Raw genomic sequence first — 27797 nt, forward strand, 5'->3', positions numbered from 1 at the left:
CCCACACTCTAAAAAATATTTTGTTGCCTCAACTTAAAAAAGTAAGGTAACAATTTCCACTCAGCTTTTTAAGTTACAAATTTTGCATATTATTAAGTAAATTCAGCAAGTAATTTTTAGGTTTGGCTAACTCAACTTGTTTAACAAACCAACATGATTTACCTTGACCTCCACAAGCATAATTAAGTTTATTCAACCTAATATTAATTTAAAATTTCTGGTAAAATTAAGTTGAGAAATTACATTAGTTGAGTTACACCAACGAACTTTTTTACATATATCCTACTCACAATTATCCATGCCAATTAGTTTAGGTTTCTATAGTAGCTTTTCTAAAAATCACACAAAGCCATGTCACTTATTCCAATTGATTATTTTATTACAAAACATTTTCAAAGTAATACACTTCTGTGTCAATACAACATAAATGAAACATTACAGCAGCCCTTTAATTATAAATGACTAAAAAAAAAAAAAAAAAAAAGTACTTCATGTACATTAACATTAACATAAATTGGTATCAACTTGTTCAACTTGTCGCAGAATCAAGGAAATGACAAAAGATTTTAATGTTCAACAACAGAACAATCCAAAGCTAAGATTATATGTATTACAAACTTTTCTCAAAACTACACTCATCTGGGACTGCATACAAAAACGTAAGAGGCACATCGGAATACTACAGTCCAATTCACATTCGTTTCATGACAGAAGTTTGCACTTAACAGACATTACCCGTGGACTGGTTTAAGCCCATCAAGTTCCAGAAATACCTCTAGAGTGTTCTTTACTTGTTTTGGGTAGCTCAGATTGAGAGTGTATATAAGCCCCATCATTAAGGCACACACTCTGGGCACATCAAGGTCTTCCAGGACTGCTGTTCCTTCAATCACAATTTTAGCGACAGCTTTGAGAGACACTGCTGCACGTCTGGTGACTACAATCTTTACCACTTCTTCTGGGAACTGTTGTTCACCATCCTGGCAAGTAGGTAGTTTAAATGGAAACATGTCAGCATTTTATGTGCCATTTAAAAATAAAACACAAAAGAATGCGAGATTCACCTACCAGCTGTTCTCTGAAGAGATCCTCTTCCTTCTCTTTCAGATACACCTTCAGGCAACGGATTGCGACCTCTCTCTTCATTTCCACCGAACTCTGGAGAATAAAAAAAGCAAAACAAAACTTAAACTTACAGTTTATTAGGTGAAAAGTCAAAACTATTACATTTATGTGACTTGCATTGTGCCAAATATTGATTTTAAATATGTTTTTAAAAGAAATAAAGATTTAATCTTTGTAACTTCAATTTAATAATAATAATAATAATAATAATAATAATAATGGATACTTTATTGATCCCCATGGGGAAATTACTTGTTTTTCTCTGCATTTGACCCATTCACTCAGTGAAGCAGTGGGCAGCCCACTAAGCAGGCGCCCGGGGAGCAGTGTGTAGGGACGGTACCTTGCTCAGGGGTACCTCAGGGTAGCCGTTAAGTGGATTCGAACCGCCGACCTTCCGATCATGGGGCGACCACTTTACCTACTGAGCTATCCCTGCCCCAATTTAAACTGTTACACACTGGCCTGCTTTAAATGCCCACTTTGCTAGCAATAGGATAAAGTGACTAAAAGTAAATGTAACCTAAATTTCATCAACAGCACAATTGTGCTTTTGATGAATAGGACCTGAATCAGAGAATGACATGAACTATAACTGTAACTGTAACAACTAATTCATCAATACACCTGCGAGGTACATTATATATACTTTCCAGTTTTAGTAGTAGGTGGGCTAAATGTTTCTCAATTAAATTAGGCAATTCCCCAATTTCTTCATCCTCTTCATTTGCTACATCTTCACACAATGGATTTTCATTATGTTCCTCAAGAGGATCATCTCCTGCATTCAAACGACTGACACACCGCTGTATCAGCTCAGGCTTGAAGTCATCCAATGAGTGAGGAGTGTGTTTTCGGTTCCTATGAGAAGCATATGTTCAAATGAGCAGTTACAATCCCAGTACAGGCAAGGCATAAACAGTCCACCATGGCTATGTTTAAGCCTGTAATGCTTTAAGAGCTCATTCCTTCTTGATGTTTCAAACTTGCAAATTTTGCAAGTCCAATGCATTTTGAAATTTACTGCAACCTTTTGTAATGCAAAGAATTATTGAAGCTTTTGAGTTAACAAGCTATTTTAAGTATAAAACATTCTCTAAAACACTACAATGCAACACTGAAAAAGATTAATCATAAAGACTGAACAAAATTGAATTTTAAAATTGACATCTACAGACTGCAGTTTAAACTTGTAATAAGGTGTCAAATCCAAATGTGCAAGAGAAATTTCTTTTAAACTATTTAAATACCACTGTGGACATGCCACAATCCCACACTTTACATTATGCTTACAATTACAGAAAGCAAATGCAAGTCGTATGCACGCACACACACACACACACACACACACAATAAATATTGTTTTTTGGGTTTTTTTTGCTAGGTCAACCAACTTTAATCTCAGGCAGAATTCCCAGTCGAGCTTAGAACATCAACACAATTGATAGAAATACTTTTAGTCAGGGATAAATTCACCACATTTTACTCTGTCAGTAATTAGTTACCTCACCCGAGACCATCTTGTGGAAACACGAATTTACTGACACCATGATAAAAATGCAGGCAGCTACTGACCGGTTAATTTGAACATATACGGGTTCAAATTGAACATGCTCTGCTGTCGACATAGTCTATCAGCTAACCAAATGTACCCTGACAAGTGACATGTTTTAATTGTATCTGTACTCTTTTATTTGTGAGGAACGTTTGCTAGCTAAAAGAAACGGCTAGCTAAACTTAAAAAAACAACAACAACTATACTCTGCTAAATTACGATTAAAACCATCAAATTTCAGTTTTTTTTAAATATGACATTTTAGAGTGTACAAATATAACTTGTAATTCATCTATTTAGAATTCAGTACTTACTTAACTCACCGAACACAGTCGAGGGCAAACACACCTCTTCTCCCACGAAGCCACAAGAATCCAGAAACTGTTGCGCACGATACGAACATATGCTACGGGGTTGCCCTTGTCTGTCTGAATGGTCTCAATTCAAACAGGAAGGATGTTGAAACTCATTTTTACATGTTACACAAACTTAATATTTTCTGTTGTTGATTGATGACAAAAGTATTTTATTCAATATACTCAAACATTTAAGTTAAGGAGCTGTTTTTTAATTTTTGTGTTGCACTGACTTCTAACATTGATTATTCAACTCACTAAAACGTGTACATGTAGGCAACTTACTTTTTTTAGCAGAAAAATGCTTTTTTGTTAAGTTCTACCGACAAACACAACGAATATTTTTTAGAGTGCACATGTAATATATCATTCATTTGAACTTCATTTGAAAATCAATGACATTAATGACTTAGCCTCTATTTCTGCCATGATTAATGTAATCTTGCATAATTATAAACACATTCATTGTAGCAAATAAACAAATAGAAATCATTTTTTTTGTTCATATGTTTTCATATTTCATAATGTATATTCCACTGTGTTAAATAGATTGGTTTAATTGATTTGTGCTTAACAATTTTATATAATTCAAAAGCAACAAATTTATGTAGCAGCTACATAGCAGTTTTACAAAGATACTACCTAACCAGGTTATGTCCTTCTAAAGCAGAAAAGTTATGTACCAGCTAAGTAACAGTATTACAAAGATATTGCCTAAACAAGTTATGTAGGCTTAAAGCAACAAAGATAAGTATCAGCTAAGCATTGCAATTAAGTTACATTTAGCCAATACACTTACGTAAATCTAACTTAACAGTATTGAGTTCAAACTAAGTAACAACATTTCTTAAAAGTTACTTAAAGCAGTTGTGTGGAACCACTTGACATAACTTTTTTAAAGTAAATCTAATGTTATATTTTTTTGAGTGCAGTGTGTCTGAAGACAAATTCAGACATGATTTGAGATTTTGTCAATCAAACCCTATTATTATAATCCCTGGAAAACAAGTCATATTAATACAAATATATAGCTCTAATTGGCAGGGATGAGAATGATATTTATGATGTGGTAAAAATTTATCACTGTCTTGGGAGAAAAAAATAAACATTAATGCTAGAGCAGGCAAGACTGGGGATCTTAATGGCCCGTCTTCAAGCATCTTTATCTAACAATGCGTCACAGCACCAGCTTTGATTTCAAGGTTCCCATGAGAAAACACCCTGGTGTATTTTGCTGTAGCTCCTATGGAGCTAATCTAAAAGGGGATCATCATTTAGAATCAATGTAAAAGATTTTGTTAGGCACCTAAATATTTTAGCATATGAGTGGGAGCCCTTCATGCTATTTGTTCAGAGGTAATGCTCTTATATCTGAGCAGTCATGAGTGTTTGGAACAACGGGCCACTCAAATCAAGACAAAGACGTTTGTCAAACTGGACAAAACTGAAGAAAAACGGACAAAAGTTCACAAATATGAAGTGAACAGCAGAAGCAAAAGCACGGCTTCATTTGTTGGAGCTTCTGTTCCCTAAGTATCACCTTTATTCCAACCTGTCCTAGCTTCATGTAATCCCAAAGGAATTTACATTTTTTAAGATAAGGGGGTTTTTTTAGGAATCTTTCCTCTCCTTTGAACTGTCTACACAGTGCTATTGCCCCCCTTTTGTTTAGAAAAGAAAAACAGATCAAAATCATCCATTATTCCTCCAGTCATCAAATTTCGCAACATGAGCATGGGTGACAATCAACCCCGAGATGCAAGGAGAGAGAAATTTTCTGTATATTGTTTTGGTTTTTGCTTATTTTTGTTGTTTTGTGTTTGTGGTGTGTGGTGTGTACGAATGTCAGGTGGAAGCCAATTTCCCCTTCGGCATATTTGTCATCTTTTGCCATTTTGATACTCAAGCAATGTGAACCAGTCAGCCTAATTAATTGTATGGCCCTGATTAATGCACACGTGAACATCTACAAACTTTTTTTCAGCTCGTTTTATTAGTGCCGGCCCTCAATCACAATTACTTGGCCGTGGGTGACGCTTGTAGCAGGAGAAAATATTGCCAGTAAACGGTTTAGTGGCGAATAATCTTTGCCAGCAGGTGGCAGCATATTCCCAGGTCTTTGACGTTAGTGGCACAGATGTTAGTGCAATCCAGCACTGTAGTTAAAAGTTTGTGTGGATTTTATTGGCACGTTTCTTCAGATGACATAACAGGTAATATTTTCTTAAAGTCTATTTTAAAGACCTCGGTTGAGTCGTTTATCCAATTTACAAAGATACAAAAGAAGTGACATTATCAGTAAAAAAAACAAAAAAAAACAACAACAACAACAACAACAAACAAAATATATATGTTTTGCATGCATGTTTTTCCACATCTCCAGTGAAACAGTGAAGGCTCTGCACCAAGAACATCTGATATATTAATCAACTGAGACAATAAAAGTCATATCATATCTATTTCTGATTGTTTGCAGGTAAAACAGCTAAAGTCACGGGGTAATAAAATGACGTAAACCCACGCAGAAAATATTCGCAGTCATGCTCCAAACGTGAAGTCGGTGCTGTACACTAGTACAGGTGGTGACCCCAAACTCTTCATGCCAGGAGGATGAGACAAAAATGTAATTATGAGTGAAAAAGAGGAAACAGCTCCACATGGCCTCGGGGATTGGCACAACCTTTTGTGGCGGATAGTTCAAATTAGACCGGTGTCGCTCCAGACCCACCTTTGACCCCGGAAACTTAACTTCTGCAGGATCCAGAAGAAGGCTTTTGCATTTTTAGTTTATTATTATGTATCTTTACTTTTACTCCGTGTCTGCGCGATGACCCGAGATGCATATCACACTGTAGCTGCCAAAAAGTGACTGTCTGCCAAAAGGTGATTTCCGGTATTTACCAAAAAAGGGACTTTCCGTATTTAAACTGCTGTAGAGGACTTGTTGGCCTATATGCGAAATATATGTCAAATGTGTCACTCATGAATGATTGCAAGTCACTTGAGCCACAAACACCATTATTGTCACAAGGTAGAAGCACTTTTTGGTGAAGAGGATTTTATATATCTTATATATATATATATATCTAGTTAAAATTACATAAAAACACGTTGTTGTTTTTTTAAGCGTGATCTGGCCAAGAAGGTACCTGAAATTGCAACAAATATAAGAATAGTTCTGTAAACATATTTTAAGTTGACAAAAAAGACCAGATTGGTTATAATGCGGGTATAACTAAGATTCATAAAGATACATTAAAAAAAAACAAGTAACTTTTAAATTTGTATTTAGATCCTTTGTAAATCCTGTTCACTAAAGTCTATTTACCAATATACGTGAAGACATTACACATACACAACACATGGAAACATTGGAAATCAGTTATTGGCAGGCGATCACTTTTTGGCACACACCGGTCTGCTAATTTGAAGCGTCCTCCTGTTCTCCGCGAAGGTAACGTTTGCGCTGCGTTGCGCAAATGAGAAGCGTGTGTTCTCTTTGCACAATCCTCTGCACAATCCCTGAAGTTAATTCTGTAGAGTGAGTCGTGGGTTCACGTTTCGCCACAGCTTTGTAAACTTAGATCATGTGGGGTCACGCAGAGGTTGGGGCGGCCCTGTAGCCGTGCGTCAAGTCTCCACAGATCAGTTACAATGTAATGGCAAAGGAATGTCGCTCGGTCCTGGATATTCCACGGAGCTTTGGGTCTAATTAGAACCAATTTGAGAATTGGATGTCATTTCATCCTTTTAGAAAAATACTGTCTTTTCACAAGCATATGGCTACTGTTGAACTTGTTTGTCTAAAAACATATAATATACAGTTATATATATTTTTAAATAACGCTTATCTGTTTGCTCTCACAGGATTCAAAGTTTTTGTTGTGTTTTTATTTGACAAATAAAAATAATGCTGTAAAAAGTTCAAGCGGAATTTACAGATAATTAAATGGCTGGTTAACACACACATTTTTATCACACACACGCACTCACTGAGTCTCTGCCCTGCACCACCCTCAGTCTGCTGCGAATCCCAGGTTCCCTGTGGTGTACCCATGTTGAAGGCCCTGCTGTTAGTGATCCTGATTGGGCCTCACAGGAGGAGATTCCGGCCTGCCATTGACCCACACTTCTCTATGTTTCCACCCATCTCTCAGATCATCAGAGGCAGCCGTCTCCTCCTGCCTGTCGAACAGCCTGCTTGCATAAGGCTCCTGATTGTCAGATGGAAGGGGGGGGAATGAATCTACTACAGGTTTTTCAAAATCACTAGCAGGTCTTGCCTGAGTAGTCTGCCCTGACGTTTTTCTGGCTTGGTGACTGTCAAAACATCCCCCGTATGCATTCATACCCCTCCTTCTCCTTCTCCTTAGAAAGCCTGTGGCTCACAGGCTGTTCTCCTCTTCAAAGTAAAACTTCTCTGCCATGTGGTCTGCGTTGAATGCCTGTGTTGACGGCCGCCCGGTTTTTATGAACTCCTCATAGGGATCCTTTTTTTCTTCGTCGCTGTCTATAAAGCATTTAAAAAGTGTCATGGCGAGGAAAGAGTAGAAGAACATTACAAACAGGATATAGAAGTGAGCGTTGTCATAGGTCTCTCTAGAACTGGTGGTGGAGACGGTGGTAGCTGGACCGATGTTGGAGAGAGAGCTCACTGTGGTGTTGGAAACGGTCCCACTGAACTGGCGCTCGCTGATGTTTGTCCCAGTGTCATCGAGAATCTGCTTGCATCTGCTTAAAAGAGAAAGCAGGAGGGTCCGGTTCATGGTCTTCATTTTCAAATCAGCAGCAGGAAAGAGGCTCAGCAAGAATCACAATAAAGCAAAAGACACAGGGAGGAAAGAGAACTAAAGGGGATAGTGAATGGCAAGTGTTAGAGGCAGTCACTCGCCGCTTTAGGAAAGGCATGCCGTGAGCCTCCCACCCATTCTTGTGGAGACCTGATAAGGTGGTGTTTCAGATATTAAGAAGCCCACTTCTTTCCTTTTGCAGCCATAATGTGCACAACTGCACTCTTTTTTTTTTAATGATTTCTGTAAAGATGTCATTTTGACCAGAAATTCATCAGAGTCCTTATAAGAATCCCCCCCTTATTTTTTTTCCAGAAATAACCTCTTTTTCTTTTCTCTTTTTGTAGCTCATCCTCTTTGTACTCTTTCCTTCACTTTCAATTTGGGGGTTGGATGCTGCAGAGACACTTGGATTGTTGTCAGCTCCGGTCAAGTAGTCTACTCATTTCAAAGAGTGTTGGGGTCAGAGGTTAAGTTGTCTCCAGTGTGTTGCAGCTTGACTGACACGGAGCTCCAAAGCAAACCCTTTGGCTTTTTCACTGGCTGTGTCTTACAAGTTGAACGCTTGCACACAAAAAAAAAAGTTTGGAGAGAGCAAAGAAAACAGTGAAATTAAATCTTTCCTTGATCTTATCACGTTTGACACAAATACTCAGCATAAACAAATTTAAACACACATCTCAAGACACAAAGTACTGAAAACACATGAAAGCACTAAACAAACGTCCGTGTTTTTCATTGATGCTCGCGTCCTCATTTTAGATATGTACCATGAATGGCGTGGACAGCTGCACAGCTGAGCTCAGAGAAACAAAAAAGGCAGGTAAAGTTGTAGCCTTTTAAAGAATGTACCAACTGGCTTGTTTTGGTGTGTGTGTGTGTGTGTGTGTGTGTGTGTGTGTGTGTGTGTGTGTGTGTGTGTGTGTGTGTGTTTCTGTTTAGTGGTGATAGCCAAAAGTCTTCCAAACCATCTATAGCCATGTGACTGACTAATGCCCCACTCTGTGCTTTTATAATTTACTGCAGCTCTGCTTTAGTCATTAAAGGGTGTGAAGGAGTGTTTATGAAAGGAGATATATTTATGATTTAGTGATCCAGAAATGCACCCCATCTTTAAAAAGCAGGTAGGAAACAACAAAGAAGGAAACTATGAAACACTATGAAAGAACTTTTAGTCGCTCCAAGGTGCTTTACGCCATCAGATTCTTTTTAACCTTCTTCTTACCATTTTTAGAGGTCCCCCCCCCCCCCCCCCCCCCCCCCCCAAATTTATTCTCTGTAAAGGTAGTAAGATTCTGGGGGCTGATTTATTCATATATTATTCTGTTGTAGATAGGTGCAGATAAACAGTTTATCCATGCCTATGTTTTTAAATGCATTCCACAAATTACACAATTCAGTGTTACAACTGTCCACTTTTATGCGTTTATTATAAATAGTAAATAGTGCTATATTTTACACAAAATGTTTTTACCAACAAAACAGTTTTACGCCATTGTAAATGAAGAGTGTAAAAAAAGAAAAAAAACATAACGAATGAGCATTATGTAAGACTTACTGAAGCACTTACATGTGCTTGTACAGGAGGACGTACAGAAAAGACACATGAAGACTAAATAAATAGGAAGTGGAAGTAATATTTGCAAGTTCCTTATAAAAAGAAAAAAAACTAGTTAAACACATGCAAAAGCAAAAATTAACTGTCAAACTGAATAATGTATTCACTGGCAGAGAATTTTTTTTTCTTTTTTTTTTTGGCTTAATGACATCACAACTATATGTTCTATCATTCATCGCTTGATGACTTCCCCTGATTGCTCAGTGCGTACAACCCAAAATGAATGACATTACGAAGACAGAGTGTGTTTTTGAGGTTATAACTGGGGAACATTTGATGCACGTTCATTTACATTACATGAGGTATGACTGTATTGCACTTTCTTTGGGTTGCAGCGGATTCACAATGACTCCACGTGGCTTCAGTTCATGTGTTCTTGCTGGTTTTCCCGGTGTAGTCACACGTTGATCGCCAAAGAGTTACTTAATTTACAGTTAATATCATTTTCCATGACACGGTTTTGATGAAGACATTCTTAGAAGAGCAGAAGTTCTTATGAAGTCTACCTTAGCTTGCATCTCTGCTACATGTTTAAAAAATAAAAATACTAAAAGGTCTTGAGTGGAATTACTTCTCATATCCCCGCCCTCCTACTTTTCCTCTTGAAGTATGGTGAATGATCAGCGCTTGGTTCTTGGAGCATGACATGACACACAAGCAAAGCAAGTGTCGGGTAACAAGAGCAACCGTGCCTTTGGTTCTGATTATCCCAGACAACTACCTTCATCACTTCACCTTCATCTCAGAACGTTCACTTCTTGCCAAAGGAGAATGTCTGAATCGCTTTAGCCCCCACACTATGTCTTGCTGTCCTGGGGAAGTTGTCAGAGGCAGCGGCTGGTGGTGTTTTCCAGTGACAAATGTCAGCGAGGCCTGGCAAACCTCTTCTTCACACCACCTTGGGAGCTTCAAATAATAAAAGGCACCTAAGGGGAACATAAAAAGTTTATTTTATTTGTTTATTTTATTTACATACAACAGAAAATCTCATGGAGGTTTAAGTGTGAAATGGACAGTTAAATGTGAGACGTGATGTTGGTAGGGAGGGATGGTGAGAGCAGGTGGGAAAGAAATCTGGGACCCTTTGGTAAACTTCGGAATGAGAAGCTTTGAGAAAGCTCTGAGAATAAGTCTGGACATAGTTTGTACTTGGTGAGGTTGGTTACACTGCGCCGAGACAGAGCCTTAGCCTGGATCTCTGGCACTGCTTCACTGATCAATAACAACTCTAAATCTGACCTCCAGTGGGACACATGGTTCTAATCCGGACCTGCCAAGGGCCATAATCACCCCCTGTTAAAAAGCCTCTTACCCTGCTTTTATGCAGATACACGTACACGCCTGCGCACACATAGACACACATCCATTTGCCCCCCCCACCCCCCAGCTACATATGAGTCCCTCCCAGGACTGACTAAATTAATGACATCAAGATGTTGCCACTGATGGGCCAGTCAACATTTTGGTAGTGTACTTCAGATCAGGCCTAACAGCAGACCGCACACTCCCCTCTGGCCTGTCAAACGCACTTCGAGACACGAGTCCTTTCATTTTGGCGGCGATCTTTGTTACACAGGGGTCATTACATGGCTAGGTGAGCTAGACTGAGGATTTGATGGGCAAGCTCATCATACGCAGGGGTCACGAAAGGACAGTGAGTGAAAACGTGTGTGCTGGGATAAGCTTCGGGCCACGTGGATAGCCCGATGATGGTAATGTAAACTGAGGTAACCGCGCTGCAAGCATTCCCTAAAGTTTAATGTAATTTCAGCGCAGTGCTGGGCGATTTGAGAAGCTCACTCATCAGAAGGATCTGCGCAATTAAAGCAGAGGTTATGGTTTAGGCCTTTAAACAAACCTAAATCAGGTTGGAAGTCGGTATGAATTAGTGTTTTTGTTACAATATTATAACAAAAATTTAAAAAATTACATTGTACCTTGCTCTGACTGTACTGTCCATACTGGTAGGAAGGGTGGTGGTCCACATAGGCTGAGGAGGAGTAGGAGGGCGGGCAGTAAGACTGAGTGCTAGGCAGGGCGGGCATGCTGGTCAGGCCTGGTAGAGCCTCCAGGCGCTGGGAACCATGACAGCTAGCAGCCATACCACCATTGGGCTCCAGGCTCCCAGTCAATGGGGAAAGGGCAAAGTCACTCTGGGACTGATGTGGTACTCCACCTGGATTCAATAGGCCCATCACCTGAAGGCAGACAGAGGAAGTCTTGATTGTTTAGAACAGGAACTGGATTTAATTGAAGAGATTTTCTACTTACAGCGTGACCTTCAAAATAAAATATATTGCAAAGTAAATTTTGAAAAATCCCAAGGCAGTATCATACACTCATTTTATCCACTCCACACAGGTGGGCTGAAGTGTAAGCGCTCCTTCTCTCCCCCCGTTCACTGTCATAAATACATTATTACTAGCTTCCGTCACACATATGGTTCTCTTTATTTGGAATAGGAAGCTAACAGTGGCCAAAGCTGTAGCCCACTAGTGGAATCTGCTATAGTTCTTATGTCGTATTTGCAGAAGCAGGTTAATAAAAATATTGGAGTATTTTTCTCTCATTGTTTACACTAGCCAACTCGTAGCATTTCCTTGAAATTAAACCAACAAAAAAAGAAAGTGTCTAAATTTGCTCAGTGTTGATTTTAAAAACAAAAACGCTGAGAACGTGATGTTTATTTTTGCTTAAATTCTGCCTAAAAAAAAAAAAGCAAATTTCACTTTCACGCTTTCACTTTCCCTTAATCATCTCACTTTCTCTTGAGACAAAAACCACAGTGTCCTTGTGAGGGCGAAGAGGTCAAAGGTTAGGTGGGATTGAGGGGTGGGGTGTGTTTGCATATGTGTCTGAGCGCTACATCTCCTACAAGCATGCAGCAGTAGGTGTTTGCATGCGCACGTGTATGTGTATTAGCAGTTTTTTGCTCTGATGTCAGGGATGTAGGGGTATCAATGATCCACCGGGAACAGCTGCACAAAGGTTTGCGTGAGAGGCAAAGTGAAGTCATTAAAATGTCTAAAAATGGACAAAAAGGGAGAACAAGAATTACAGTCCGTGTAGGAGGACGCAGAGCCGAAGCCAAGAGCAAAACCAGGAACTGTCTAACTGAAAAGAAAAAGATAAAGAATGAGTAGCGCCAAGTGGTTTAAAAAACAAAGGCTTTCACAGCGGACAGTCAGTTGGCGCACACACGCACATGTATGCTACAGAGGCAGCTTCGAGGGTGGCCGTGGCTCAGGTGATAAAAAGTGCAGTCTTCTAGTGGCATGGTTGCCAGTTTGATCCCCAGCTTATCAACATACTGGACAAGACACTGAACTCCATTTAATTCAAATGGCAGGCCAGCACCTTGTTTTCCACCCTTGTTGTATGAGTCGTTTGTCAATCAGAAATGCACTGCGATGCATTTAATTGAACTTAGTTAAGATTAAAAGCTGCTATATTAGTTCAAACTATTTAATTTCTTCAGTTATTTTTACATATTTTTTCTTTTTTCCCCTTTAGTATTTAGTTTCCATTTGTGCAGTCTAAATATTTTTGAACACGCAAGGCTGATATCTCAACTTCTGTTTACGTAGATTTCAAACAATACAATTCAGTCATGTTTTAGTAATTAAGACGTTTTATTTTTTAGTTAATATTTGATTAATAATGAATGAAACTAGGCCTTGCATGTCGCAGTACCTTCAGCCTTAAAGCTATTGTGTCTTTGGCCATGTGAGATCATTTGTATTGTAATGTAGCCCAGAAAAAAGAAAAAAAATGAGATGACAAATTTCACACCCATCGTTCTTCGCTGTATGAAAAGTTTGGATGGATTTCTCACTGTTGGTATTCATTTACACTCTCACATCCCTCTCCCCCGTTCCTACCAAATTGCAGCTCAATATCCAATGAATACTTAATCTTAGATATTCCCCGTGCATGTTTTTGCTATGAATCTACGAATTGTATTTAAGGATTCCTTGATTGTGTCTTCATCCAGTTTTGTTCTTGTGAGTCTTTCATGTTCTCTGGTCTGTTATTGTAAAATAGATTTTGTTCTCAGACTGCCTGATTAAATTAAGATTTTTTTTTTTTAACATTTTTCCCCACGTGGTGTTTCTTTACAAAATAAAACATATAGTACACATGATTGTGTTGAAATGCATGCACCATGTGTGTGCAAAGGTTAGTTTGCGTTGTATTTGCATGGCTTTCTGTCTGATCTAGGTACTCATGCCCTCTCTGTCTCCAACTGAAACAGCATCAGGTCCTGGTAGTATGTGTCTGTTTTGAGGTTGTTCCGGAGATTAGGACTCGGGGGGGTGCAAATCCTGGCCGCTTGCTTCCTTGGTGAGAAAGGATTGCTTTGGTATGCACCAGATCAGCAGCGAGACACAGGAGAAAGGGAAACCACTGGCGTGAACGCTACTCCCAAAGCAGAGCTAACTGTTCAGACAAGAATATCATCTATCTAAAGTAAACCTTATCCATATCAAAACTCCACGGTCCTCTCCATATCTGGAGTTGAATGAAACCCCGAAACGTCTGAAGGATCCAGTAGAGTAGATCAGATATTATAGACAAATTTGGAGGTCAGATAAACGGATAAATCCAGCAAGGATTTGATACAAATTTGACCAAGCTACGTAGCTATATGACGAAACTGAAGAAGTAAAGTTTTCTGAGTGCAGAGAGGTCTTGAGGTATTAACTATCAATGTCATAGAATTTAATAAATTCTCATTTTCTCTGCCTTATTAAGTTAAAATCGGGAAATTAATTCTATCCTCATCTGAAATCGAGAAAAACGCATTGTAATGTACATTCAAACAGCTGCAATGGATACATAAATTAAAACAAATTAGCCAACAAAGTGAGTCATTTACATAAATTACACACCTTGTTACGAAGGGCTAGATTACTTCATTCCAATCAATTAAGACACTGGAACATTCAGTGATTGCAATTCCAGACTGAGAAAACATTCGAGGCATGCCGTCCGATTTGCAAGATGAGATGTCCGTTTAAATGCAGAGCGGCCCACTAAGGTTAATGTTGAAACCATCCATGAGGCCACAGCACCTTTGGCCTCTTTATTGGAGTTAAAGTCCATTGGTGACCCTGTGGGTGCAGGAAACTCAGCCCACAAGCATGAGCTCAGTTACAGGAAGGCTGCTACCAGCAAGCTTGCGTACCATTTACAAATTATGAGTTAGCAGACATGACTAACTTTGAATGCATTTAAAACCAGATGTTTCAGATGTTTGCCAAAGTGGTCAGTTATAGCTTCAGCCACAATGGTGCCACCTACTGCTTTCTAACTGTGCACCTCAGTGGCCACAACAAAGCTCTTCTTCTTCTTTTTTCTCGGTATATACATCCTCAGGCATTCACAAAGTAAGAAACCTGCCCGAAGCTGTTTTTTTATCTGAGCCTGACAGGAGTCTGAGATTCTCTCTCATGGGAATTAAGACTCAGCATGCATTGCATGTGAGCCCGCCACCCTTTGTGGCGGTTAAAAGCTCGTTTTACGCCTGTTAGTCTATCTTCTGAGCTGGTAGGGAGCCACTGATGGACACTGATGACTGTGTAATCGACCATAATTGTCTTTTCAGTTTTGATTTGTGTCATCATCCGACATCCGTACATCCTTCCTCACGTCTGGTCCTTTCTGCCCCTCCAAAGACTGACGTTTGCCACATTTTAAATTCATCAAGCTACCCGTCGGAATAAACAAAAATGAAAAGCTACCGAGTTCTTTAGCCTAACAAGGTGTCATCTGTGTCGCTGCAAAGCTGTCTACGAGGCCACACACAGAAGTGCGAGTGCCCGTGTGTCATTATTCCAACATATGGTGGACTTCTCGAACCGCAGCGAAGGACTGCTTCTTTTTTTGCTATGTGTGGATAGGTGTGTGCTTGTATTTCAGTCTAATTAATGTTTGTTTATGCAGAAGTACAATAACTTGGCAATAAATGTATTGCTGTGTATTTTAACAACAGATTGGCAGACTGACCTGGGGTGAGAGGCTGTTGCTGATGGTCGGGTTGACGGCGTTGGTGTGTCCTGCTGGGGCCACAAAGTTTTCTGAATATCCTGAGAAGCCGTGTCGACCAGAAGACAGGCAGTACGCAGAGCTCCCATCCTGGGAACTGGCTGAGGAGCTGAGCCCACTCTGGTGCACAGAGGTGGGTGGTAGAGGCTGCGGTCGGTGGACTGTGCTGGGCTGCTCAGAAGCTGCTGGATAAAATTAGATGAAACATTTTATTTAAAATCCGATTATTCTTATAAAAACACAAACATGTGCGATAAGAAGAAATCTGCAAAATCATTACTCAGGTATGCTCAGATTCGTTCAGCTATGCTCACCTTGAGCTATAGAAGTCTGAGGGTAGGGGCTGTCTGACAGTTGATAGGGTTGCAAACCGGGCATAGCTGATGGGGGGAAACCACCAGGGATGAGGTGGTTGAACGCCATCAGTTGATTAGCCCCTGCTTGCTTCCTCCACCGGGCTCTTCGGTTACTGAACCACACCTGAGAGAGTAACATAGGCAAGTGTTTATTTTTCTCCTAACCCAATAGGGTTTGCCATCAGGCCAGTGAAGGTATATGTGCACATGCCAGGCCAGTCGGTGTGATTACAAGGAGCTGAACTGACAGAGATCTTAACATTTGTAAAGTGAAGTGAAATGACACACATTACTGCTTTGTGTGCCATGGCTGGTCGCTGGGTTCAGATAAGGCTGGAGGGTTGTTACGGTTGTTAAACCCTATAATTAGGAAACCGTCTTAAACAAGAGTCTATTTTGTGATATTTGATGATCTTAACATAGCGCTTTTTGAGGAGTTTGCCAAAAATAGGACACTGTTTTCACACACGGTGGCTGTAGTGAATCTGCATTTTGTCTGTCTGCATGTGCAGGGGCAAAGGGTCAAGGGTTTTTAGAGGAACACATGTCTAATAGCTGTGAGGAATGCGTGGCAACATCTCAAGGCTATTTAATGCCCATGTGACACAAAGTCATGACGGACTGACACACTGCTATACTGTCAAGATTCAGGTCTCCAAAACTTTTGCGTGCGTGGGTCTAACCTGAACTCGAGCCTCGGTGAGTTTGGCCCGCTGAGCCAGCTCCTCTCGCGTATAGATGTCAGGGTAGTGCGTGCGTTCGAAAGCCCTCTCCAGCTCCTCCAGCTGTTCTGCCGTGAAGGTAGTCCGACTCCGACGCTGCTTCCTCTTCAAAGGCAGACCCGGCTCGGAGTCCACATCGGAGCCCTCGTCTGAGTGACTGGCTGGGATCAGGAAACAAACTCTGTGTTAATTCGATATTCAGAGGAGTCAGGCTGACACAGAATGAAACACTGTAGTAAATACTAAGCTGGGGTACAATAGCAGGATCTGATACAATAGATTGTGCTGAGTGCAACACATGGTGCAGAGCCACTTTAGATTGTATCCTCCTGCTCCCTTAAACTCCTCAGTGGTTCCTGAGGGGATCAAAAGCCAGAGGCTGCTTGAACATGGATTAAAGAGGACTACATCTCTCTGGGGTATCCATTCCCTGGGACACTGTGTCTCTTCCAGTCTTAGCCATGCTGTGTCCTATGCCGATAGGGTCCCATAGTGAAAGGCAGTCAGCCTTTTGCAGGTGCTTCTTAATCTGTTTGTTCAGTTGAGGGCAGGAGAGAGCAACTGGGTAACTGGGAGACAGCCATTGGGACCTAATTCAGCAGAAGAAGGGAATCATTGAATGCTTGAGACCATAGACAACCATTTCTGAATTTTGAGGGGGAGGTTGCCCATCTATTAAATAATGATTAAGCTCCACAAACTAGCGTGACAGTCTTCCATTGTCCACCATTACGTATGTGCAATCCCCCCCCCCATCATTCTCACTCATATGCACACTCACAAACATGCATCTGCTGCGCCTGAGCTACGGGTTTTCACTCGGTGAATGTAGACTGTGACAATGTGTCAAAAACAGATGGAAATAAGACAGAGTTGGAATCCACTTCCAAATCCACCCCAGAGGGACCCCTTAAAGCTCATGAGGAGGGTTCACTGCACCTTTTCGACACTCAAACTATGCAGCAAACACCTCTACGCCAAGGGAGACGAAATAAGTGGCTCAAAACCAGACGGACAGGTGTAAGCAGCAGAAAGGCTTCAGCAGAAGACCGAAGCTTGGCTATTCCCCCCCAAACAGACAGACATTCTCCCTCTGCCCTTCAGATTTAAAGCTTTAATTAAAAAGTGCCAAGTCAGACAACAAGGAGGGGGTGGGGGCTAGAGGCAGAGATCTCCCCTCGCCTCTGGAGTCTCTGGAGCCAAGCAGGAAATGTTTGTGCTGGTTGCCAGTGTGTGTCTGACCAGGCATTACACACGGATTTGGCCTGAGGGAATGCTGCTGTGATAAGGACCGCCAGCACACAAGATTCTGATGCTGAGAAGAGCTCTTTATTACATTTGGACTGAGGGTGCCACGTAGGTGTATAGGCGATCAGTGATTGGTTGGATGCTTCAATAGGTTTGGAAAGTGCAACTCTGAGCATGGGCTGTTTTTTGTGTTGTTTTTTTCCAGGTAAAGTTTGGCCTGAGACGCACTGAAGCACATTTTATATGTAAAATACATGTCCGACACAAAGAGAGACTTTGGATTAAAGTAAAACTTTGCTTATAAAAGGAAACTTATTTTGTATTTCTCTGTGCATTTTCTATAAATCAGCAACTTGAGGAGAGTACATCTCAAGATGAGGAAGCGAGCACAGCTATATCCAGTGCCATTACCATTTTAATAATGGGCGAACAGAGAAGGAAAGAAAAAAAAAGACAATGAATGACGGCAAAGAAACGCAAAAAATTCTTGAGGGAGGGAAGGCGAACTCATAAAACTCCTCAGAGGAGAAAGCTCCCCATTGGCATTGTATATCATGTTAACTACAAGGTTGGGGGTGGATCTCCTCGCCTGCACCCTTTTACCTTTTATTTCTGTCTTTCCTTCTCCTTTCCCTCCCTGTTTTTATTATTAGTAACTACTAAGAAAACAGTCCGTCACAGAGTGTCCTTAATGGTAAATGACAGTGTTGCTTTTGTCATCCTCTAGCATGCTCTCTCTCTTTTTCTCTCTTCCTCTCTCACTGTCTTTCTTTTTTTTTTGTGGGGGGGGGGGGGGGGGGTGTTGTTATGTGGCCAGGCCTTTGTATCTTTGCAGGGAAAAGCCTGTGGCAGGGCTCTATTGGACCGATTACCACGCTCCATCTGTAGGAGCCATCAGGGACGCCCGGGCCCGCATTCAGGGGCCTGTCACCTGCCCAGCAGGGGAGTGGAGGGGGCTGAAGGGTGAGATGGGGGCTGTAGAGCCAGGGGCTGAGTGGGGGAATGAAGAGTGGGAGGGAGAAAGGGGGGGGGCACAAAGGAGTCTGGAGAAGGGCTACTGAGGGCTGTGGAGGGGCACAGCAGGGGAGCACCCCTTCATCCCCTCCCTCCATGGCCTGAGGGGCACAAAGTTGGGGGATGGGGAGTTGAAGGGTTGACATGGTGAGGAGATGGGAGGCTGAAGGCACCTGAAGAAGATGATGGGGAAGGCGTGCTGGGTGCCAAGCTAAGGCAAATTGGGGTGCTGGTTATTCTTTAGGACCTGTCCCTTAAATCTCATCAATTTACTTCACTGCTCTTGTCTTCTGCTCTCCCATCATTGCATCTGCATCTTTGACTTTTTTTTTTAAAACACTTTCCTGCACTGACATCAGTTTTTAAGGCATGCTGATGCAGAAGCAGGCTTGTTCCCACACATTCCCTGCAACAAAACGACAGAAGAGGATACTAACCGCACAAAGGAAGGCCTCGACCTCCTTACTTAAACACCCAAATCAAATTTTACGCTGGAGCTAAAGCACCGGGGAGCTGAAAATACTCCATCGCTCCTCACAGTTTGGCTCTGGCTCTGACGGGCGTCCTAACAGAAAGATAGATTATTATCCCACAAGCGGAAATTGAGGTTGCTGAAGAATAATCCACGAAACAGTTGTTTCAAAAGAGAGCAAGATGTAGTATAATAAACTAATAAGAAGCTAGTTCAGATAGCAGAACAGATATGACTGTGTTTATCGCAGTTTAAGGAGCTCAACAAGTGAATTCAACAGGTTCCTTTCCCTGATCAGAAATTCAAGACAAAAAAAAACCAAAAAAAAAAAAACAAGTGTATTCACAGACGAGCGTGCAGGCAGATAAAATGCAGAGGGCAAGGACAATGCTGCAGACCCACCATGCAAGATAAACCCAACCACATATTGATCGAGAGAGGAGACTGACAGGCAGGGAAGATAAACTCCAGAGGGTCACAGATGTGAACTTGGGGAATGTCCAGTTCCATTAGCTTCACCTGCAGCAGGAGTGCCTCAAACAAGCCAAAAAAACCCAAGAGAGGGTTTCGACTGTTAGGAATAAAGGCTGCTCTTGTGTATTGCAGAAACTACCTCGGCCAGGGCTTGCCTTGCCAAGCATTCACCCCCCCCCCCCCCCCCTCCACTTACCCTTTCAAGAGATGTTAATATGAAGAGACACTGCGCTCATACATGCATATAAATTTACACACATGCACTTTGAAACGAGAAACAAACCAAAGAGGTGGAGAGAGAAGTGTGAGAGAGACTCAAAGTACATACTGAAGGAAGGAATAAAGTAAGAAATCAAAAAAGACGAGAAAGTCTCAAATGAAGAGGGAAACGAGGGGATGAGGAAACACAGAGGAAAGAGAAAGCGAAGCAGAGCATATGTGGCAGTTTATAGTCTCATCTTGATAGGGGCTGGCTTAGCCCGTCCTCCAGGGGCTGTTAATAGAGAAGGTAATTGAGCTGGTGACATGTGTTCGCAACACAAAACAAAGGGCAGAAGAGACAAATGAACTAGCTATTTGCCCAAGGAAGTAGATGTGGCCCTTTCAGGCCACAGAGCACAGTGCGAGTGGGCCACTGAATAAAATAGTGGCATGCCACATAGAGCCAGAGCGAGCAGATGCACTGAGGGAAAGAATGGTTAACTGACAGCTTATGGGCTCAGCTGGGGTTAACAGTTAAGGGGGAATTGGGAGTGAGTGGGCTGCTCACTTGACTTGCTAAAGAGCCCCCAGGAACCCGCAGCTGCCTGGGAAAAAAAAAAAAAAAAGGGGGGGGGGGGGGGGGGAGAAAAAGTGAGAGATGATGATGTGATGGACATAGAAAAAAAAATGGAGCGAATAAGCGGAGGAGGTTAGCACTTAACGGACAAAGAAATAGCCGGCAATATGAAGTTGAAAGATGTATCTCTGTCTAATATCGGTGAGGGTGACAAAAAAAGCACAAATGGCCCTGCGTGGCTATTATGTGTGCCCAGTGTGCGGTGGTTATTATTTAGTTCCACCGCAGTGCAGTTAGGTGACAGTTTCACGGTGGCATTTCCACCCTCGGGGCACGGACAAAGCAACTGCAAAGAACCCACGCAGGGCTGCAGCAACAGGCCAGTCTGCCGCACGTTCCAGTCACACAGAGACCAACCAGCAGAGCTCCCCATCAGCTCTGCCCTGTTAGGCAAAACAGACACCCGAACCAATTACCTGACGCAGGACAGCCGGAATATGGTTCTCGGATGCAGGAAAGATGTACGTGTTACAAAAAGAAGGTTATTTGTGCGTCATGGATCCTTCGGTGTAACATCCTGACACTGGTTTGTCCATTGACAGCTTTTCCCAAACATTATCATAACCTCATTTCCTGGGGCCTGATAGTTTTAACAGTGAAGTGACCCCAGGTTAGCCCCTGACCTTTTCACACACACAGCACCGCAGCGGAGTCAGCCTCGCCACTGACCCTGCAACAAAACTGCACAGATACTCAGAGAGAAAAACCATCAACACATTCCACACTTTAATTTTTCAGACCCTACAAATGTCTATGATTTATTTATTTATTTTTACTTAAATGGTAGGAAATAAGCTGGAAACTAGAACACACATTTCTTTACTTAAAAAAAATGTTGTCTTCCTTGTTCAGAGTGAGAAAAAGAAATAAATCAAAACAGCAGCAGAGTTGCGTTGGCACGTCCGTAATGTGCAATGTGCTGGATGAAACTGCTTCACAAAACCTGAGGCTAAACAAAGTTAAGTGATTGACAACGCTGTCTGGCTTTACTCAATTAACTATCCCATTGTGGCTCTTCTTTGGAGAGTCCCCTCGCTCCCGACCCTTTTCTCTCCTCGCTCCTTTATCCTCCCCATCACAGACTTTTGCTTGGCTAATACTTCCAAGAAAATAGAGAGCTCTTTTTCTACTGGGGCTCCTCTCCTTGACCTTCTATTGCTCGATGCTTCTTTTTCAGTAACTTCACAGTGTCTTTGGGGTTAGTGGGGAGAATGCAGAGAGTACATCAGCGCCGAGGGGCCGGCTCAGGGCAGGACCCCAGCCCATTACTTCAAAGTTGGCCCGCATTCATTAATTGTCCTTTGAATTAATATTGGAGGATCACAATGTGGGTGCCAACAGAGAAAGAGGCTTTAATGAAGCATAGAGTCTGCATTCAGTTGCAGATCAGCCAGTGTGGATTTTTTCCATTCTTTTTTGGAGCAGGAGAGAGCGTTGAGAGTGGTGCCGACTAGCAAAATGTGAAAGTGCTGAGTATTTTAAGTAGAGTAGAAGGGCAAAGAAGTATCTATCCACCCATCCATCTATGAATTTGGGCTGTTTTCCCAGCAGTCTAACAGGATAAATAAGCATCATAAGCACTCTCAACACAGGAAAACACAGAGTGAGCCCCACATATAAATTTTTCCATTATCCAGCCCTGAGAGGAAAATGGAAATGTGGCTATAGCAGACATTCCTCTGGTTGCACTGAGGCCTTCTGTCTCCTGTCTCCTCCAAAACTCCAGTCGCATGTTCTACAAAATCTCTCTCTCTGTTTACAGTTAAGGGTTATTGCTATGTTGCCTGGATGCCTCTGTTCCCTGTGTGTGCCCGAAATGTTATCTGTTTATATACTTAGATGCCTCATGAGAGCCTAAGTTATGAAACTTGAAAATTGGATTAAAGAGCCTGTATGTAGCCGGCTACGTGCGGAAGTTTGTTATTGCAATAGCTTCTCCTTTGTTGGCGGTTCAGATCAACCTATATTACATACGCATTTCTGACCGCTTTAAAATACGGCACAGGCCTGAACGCAGTTGCAGACTTTCTGCTCTCCTCGCTCTCCAAATTTCCCCCTCATTCAAAAGCCATGCCAAAATCACAGGGAGCCAGTAACCCAGTTTATTTACACAAACAAAGTCCTACTCAGCTCCTTTGACAAAAGCAGCTAAATCTTTCATGTTTTGTCAGCACTTGATTCCTCCTGTCCCTCTGGCTATTTGCCTGCCTCTGGACAATAGAGGCAGGAGAATGGCAGCAGATTGTTGGAATGCACCTCAATGAAACCAATTATTACATGTTGACTGCGTTCACCATGGCAGATTTGAAAGAACTGAGCTCATTCATTTTGGCACCACGGGACTCCCTTTTTAAAGAAAAGTTATCCCTTTGACTGTTTGTATTTCTGAGCTTTCTTCCCCCCCGCCTCCTCCTTCTTCTTCTTCTTTTTGCCTTTCACCCCACTGCCATAAATGGATCCTGCAAGACTTGCTGCTCTAGCTTCGATGACTTTGGTTACTTTAATTAATTGTATGACGCTAAAGGCTAAAGTGCTAAGAGTATGGAGGAAAGGATGCTATCAATTAACACATCACAAGAACAGCGTTGCACAATTCAGTGTTCCTGTAAATATCACACACCCAAGATACAATGAGTTGCTTGACTGCTTTATTAACAAATATATATACACACATATATATAAATTGTAAACCAACTTGCTCAACCGTACGCGCTGTTTAAACTTTGTCAAGTCTACTTTCACTTATGCAGGAAATGGAACAATCAAACCCTTTCCCACAATGTTCCAGCCACTCACCAATGCCATTGGCCTTCCTGATATATACTTTAACCCACAAACCTTAGCAGTCCTTTTTTTCCCAGACAAATAAATCTAAATGAGTCAGCTTTGATCTTAGCACTTAAGGAAAGCCAACAATAGTGGTAGAAGAGAAAGGGGCAGAGAGCAACAGGCTTCTCTCTACCACAACAATAGCCTCTACAAACACCTACTTAATCAATATTTGGCCAGAAGACACTCTCTCAGTCCCCAAACCACCCTTTTCACATTCTAATGAAGTCTCATAAAAGAGGGGGGAAAGAAGAAAAACTCAACTACTTCCACAAAGAGACAAGAATGAAATTGTACTTTTCTCAATAGAGAAATGTGCTTTAAAGATGATTGCGTGTAGGATGTCACCTATTTGGTGGAGAGAGAGAGAAAGGAGAAACTTCTATTTATTTGTTTATTTTGTTCTGACAATTAAAACAATTCCTAAAAATCATTCAAATTACATTTTAAACATATTTAAACAACTAGGTCTTCGGCTTGGGGCGATGAAGCAAATCAGGGTCAAGAAGAAATTATGCGTATGAAATCATAATTTGCTGGTGTATCCATCTACGATCAGAATCTAATCGGATTTTTATTTTGTATTCCCCCCCTTCCCTTACAAATGAGTTGAAGAAGTTTAACAAGCAAGCTGGCCTGATCAATACTGTGGATGTTCCTCGTCTGGTGGAGGGAAGTGCCCACAGTCACTCCATTAAATGTATGCGCCCTAGGCGGAAAGGAAAGGGGCGGACTTTTTCTGGGATGAAAGTGGAGAGAAATAAAAGGGTTCGGGTTTAATCTAGTGAAGAGTGAAGAGTTTCCCTGCGCTCGCTCGCTGAAGGCGTCATGCTCGCTGCGCAAAGACAAAAAGCGGCGATAAAAGCTCCGTGCGCAACAGTAACGGAACCGTTCGATTTGACTGGCGTGAATTTAACACATCTCCACATTTCACAAAACTGCGAGCCTTTTGTGAGCTGCGGAATGCGTTAACTCAATGTTAATTTTATTTTCTCCTCTTAGAAGAATTCCCGTCTGGTAAAATAGAACAAGAGTTCGCATTTCAACAGAAATATATTAGGAAACTCTGCATTATTTAGGCTAAAACAGCAGCATAATTACTCCTCGTGTAGCAACTATAAATTCAATCACGTCTCCAATAGCAACAGTTTCATTTCAGTCCTCAACAGGTCGAAAATCAACAGGTGATTGTCTGATTCTGGTTTCTTCCCTTTTTTTCCCCTTTGATGTGATTTGTTCTGTAAACACTGACGAAATCCTCCAAACTGGCACTTTTTTGGAGGAGTCTATAAACCAGGTCGCACTGGGCCTGTTGGTGTCCCTGAATAATTCATCGCTCATTGCGGGTTCATAATGTCTTCTCCCGGCCTTTTGTCAGCGCAGCTTTTTTTTCTCCTCCTCCCTTTCTTTCCCTATTTTGAAAGAGCCTGGCATTTTATTGTACACCACTGAGCCGCTCACTGGAGTTTGGCTTTTTTGTGCGTCATACCGAGGTGTGACTCTAAATGGACTCGCGATGCTTTGTGCTCAGAAGTTCATTCGCAGTGTCCGATTAAGTGTTTAAAAAAAGAAATAAATTCTCAGGCCTGGGAGTTACACAAATGTTTGATTTTGAAAAAACTATTTGTTTAACTCTCACAAGTGTATGCGCATGCGTGAGCATCTGAGATTTTAAAAATTCAAACATTTCCAGAAAGTAATATCGAAATTATTATTATTATTATTCATTTTCTTTCTGATACAAACAAACGGCAAAGCACAAGCGGATTTCACCAGCCTGAAAAGCCTTGCTCATAAGCTACAGACAACAAAACCGACCACACACAATTAAACATTTAAAAGCCATAAACAACCAGATCTTACTTTTCTACTCAAATTCGTTTCTTAATTTTTTTTTCTTTATCAACATTCTCCTGGACAGTAACATGAGCACACAGCGCATTGAAATCATAAATGAAGAACTTACATCGATCTCCCAGAATGCCATCGATGCTGTGTTTCGTCCGTGGCTCGTTTTCCTCCATCGCCCTCTTCACGACTTCTTCATCCTCCTCCTCATCCTCACCAGCTCCGCCGAATTTGGAGCGCATGACGCGGCTGATGGCGCTCACTGAGTCAGACGGAAAAGTTCGGATAAGTTACAGAAAGAAAGAAAAAAGTAAAATCATTCTTTAAAAAAAATACTTCATTATCAAATAATTAACAAAAAAATGTTCAGAATCCCTTACACCAACAAATTTTGCGCTCGTTTTTGTTGATTAAAATGATCCCATCACTTTTAAGCGGGGAAGATGAAATGATTTTTCCACATCGTTCCTTCCGGTTATAGTTACAATATTTTATAATTGTCTGTACCTGAGGGGACGTTGTTTCTGTCGCAGATTCCGTCTTTCAGTAGTTTGTCCCTAATTTCCCAGCTGAACATTCCCGGGTTTTCTCTCTTATACTCTTCGATTTTCTTGTCAATCTCTGGAGAAGCGGTTTGCTTCGGTGGGAAAAGGGAGAAATCATATTTTAAATAAGGGTTATATATATATATATATATATATATATATATATATATATATATATATATATATATATATATATATATATATATATATATATATTTCTAGACACACGTTTTATTTTGGCTGAATGTCTAAAAAAGAAAAGGTTGGGGGGGTTTAATATCAGCTGTTGAATTTTTTAATAACGATTGCAAATTTCCAGATTATTAAATCTGTGAGTTTAACAACAGTGAAGATTTTTATTTTGACGGGAATGTGTTGTCTGAGCGTGTTCTGAAAAGCTTTGCTGAAATAACCTGTGGACACTGGCTCTTGAATAATAATCAGACACAACATTAGCCGTCCCGTCTCTCACCTTCGGCTTGCTGCCTCCGATGGCCCCCGGTCTGATAGAACCCGTCTCCTGGTACCGGCAGAGAATTTTGGAGACGCAGCCGTGGGACACCCGCAGCTGACGGGAGATGACGCACGGCCGGATACCGTGATGGGCCATCTCCACTATTTTATGTCGAATGTGGTTGGGAAGAGGTCTGCCGTTTATGAAGACACCACCGAGCTGGTTGACCCGACCCTGTCCTAACGGAGTCGAGACTATAGACAACAAGAGGTTTAGTTTGTGAAACACCTGAAAACTAGACAACTTGCCTCTTATCTTTTCAGCAAAACACTTTGGAAACTGTATATGTATAAAATAAATAAACAAACAACAACTCCTCACAACTCTCATGTGACAGGCTATGTTGGAATAAGAGCAGTGAAATATGTAAAAGCATTTATAAAATATATATTGGCCAGCTGGACAACTGTGTTATTAAACACATCGTTTTTTAAAGGTTACATTTAGACACAAAAACTACACTTATGCTTAAATAGTAGGCATAAAATAGACATGAAATATTACAAATTCAAAACCAATCACCATATAGCGCAGTCAGACTTTCTCTCCAGTAACAGACATTTAAAGTCAAGTTTTTGTTTTTCGTTTTGTTTTGTTTATTTTTGGTTTTGGTTTTTTACAGTTTTAAAGATGTTCCGCAGTCACTTTTTCCACCTTTGCTCAAGTTTTTTTGCTTTAAGTTGAAGTTTAGTTTTAGATGTGCGAGCAGTAGCAGCTGGATGAGGTTTCTTACCTTCTAGAGAGTATCCTCCTCGCGGGTAATTCTGATGGGGAGTCGGCCTCATCATCCTCGGTAAACCTCCTGCAAGTGCTGTCATGTTTCCTGACTTTCTGTCAGGTCGCTTCACACGTTTAACGTAGCTACCTTGGTAGATTTTAATCCAACAAGACGCTCCTTCTTTTGTTAGTTTAGACGCCCTCTTTGCATTCGTTGAGTAACAGGTTGCCTCGACCGCAGCGCACCGAATTCCTCATAAGAGTTACTGGTTGCTTTCCGATGATCGATGTGGGCTGAGGGGTGAGTTTAAATCAAAGTGCTGGTTGCCCTGGCAGTCCTGCGGGGACTATGAAGATGCTGTGCGAGGATGGATTGAAGTTAAACATTTTATCTGTGCTCGCTGTCCCCTCTGACTCTACCGCATGCTGATTGGTCAAAGATCCGGACGTTCAGGGCCAGGGGGAGCTGTGTGATTGGACGTCGGGCCCTCTCTTGTCTTTGGACTGACCTCACGAGGTCAGCTTGTCACGTCACAGGCTTCTGTGCGTGAAACTTCTCACAGCGAGAGCAACTCTTAACAAAACAAATTCACCAGATCTGTTCGATTAATAGTTCTTGCCTGGCTCTGCTGAGATGATGATGCCACTGCTGGGCCTCAAATGAACAGCGCGAGACGATTAGCCTACAGAAGCAGCTCGACTGCGGTTAGATTTTACAAATCTGACGA

The 27797-nt window shown here is 41.5% G+C and overlaps 1 protein-coding gene across 2 annotated transcripts; it reads right to left on the reverse strand.

Annotated features, from left to right (window-relative positions):
* Positions 1–10218: 10218 nt before the first annotated feature.
* Positions 10219–27471, reverse strand: pax3a (paired box 3a). Of its 2 annotated transcripts, none has more exons than XM_082514453.1 (9): positions 27086–27471; positions 26311–26546; positions 25801–25930; positions 25412–25555; positions 16532–16731; positions 15807–15972; positions 15454–15674; positions 11382–11642; positions 10219–10370 (listed from the first exon to the last, which is right to left on the reverse strand). In XM_082514453.1, the coding sequence occupies exons 1-9, from the start codon at positions 27168–27170 to the stop codon at positions 10353–10355; spliced, it is 1461 nt and encodes a 486-aa protein (XP_082370579.1). In that variant the 5' UTR covers positions 27171–27471; the 3' UTR covers positions 10219–10352. The 2 variants fall into 2 exon arrangements, with proteins under 2 accessions (XP_082370579.1, XP_082370578.1); XM_082514452.1 differs by having other exon boundaries at positions 15454–15677.
* Between the last annotated feature and the right edge of the window lie 326 nt (positions 27472–27797).

Source organism: Aulonocara stuartgranti, assembly GCF_965226115.1.
Source record: "Aulonocara stuartgranti genome assembly, chromosome: 18".
Classification (NCBI taxonomy): Eukaryota; Metazoa; Chordata; class Actinopteri; order Cichliformes; family Cichlidae; genus Aulonocara; species Aulonocara stuartgranti.

Bases quoted from the DNA above. Each gene is read 5' to 3' on its own strand.
- pax3a (XM_082514452.1), bottom strand. From the start codon at position 27,170: ATGACAGCACTTGCAGGAGGTTTACCGAGGATGATGAGGCCGACTCCC. The intron at 15,678-15,806 runs GTGAGCATAGCT...AATTTTATCCAG, and splicing joins TCAGACTTCTATAGCTCAAG to CAGCTTCTGAGCAGCCCAGC. The intron at 11,643-15,453 runs GTCAGTCTGCCA...GTCTGCCTTCAG, and splicing joins GCAACAGCCTCTCACCCCAG to GTGATGGGCCTATTGAATCC.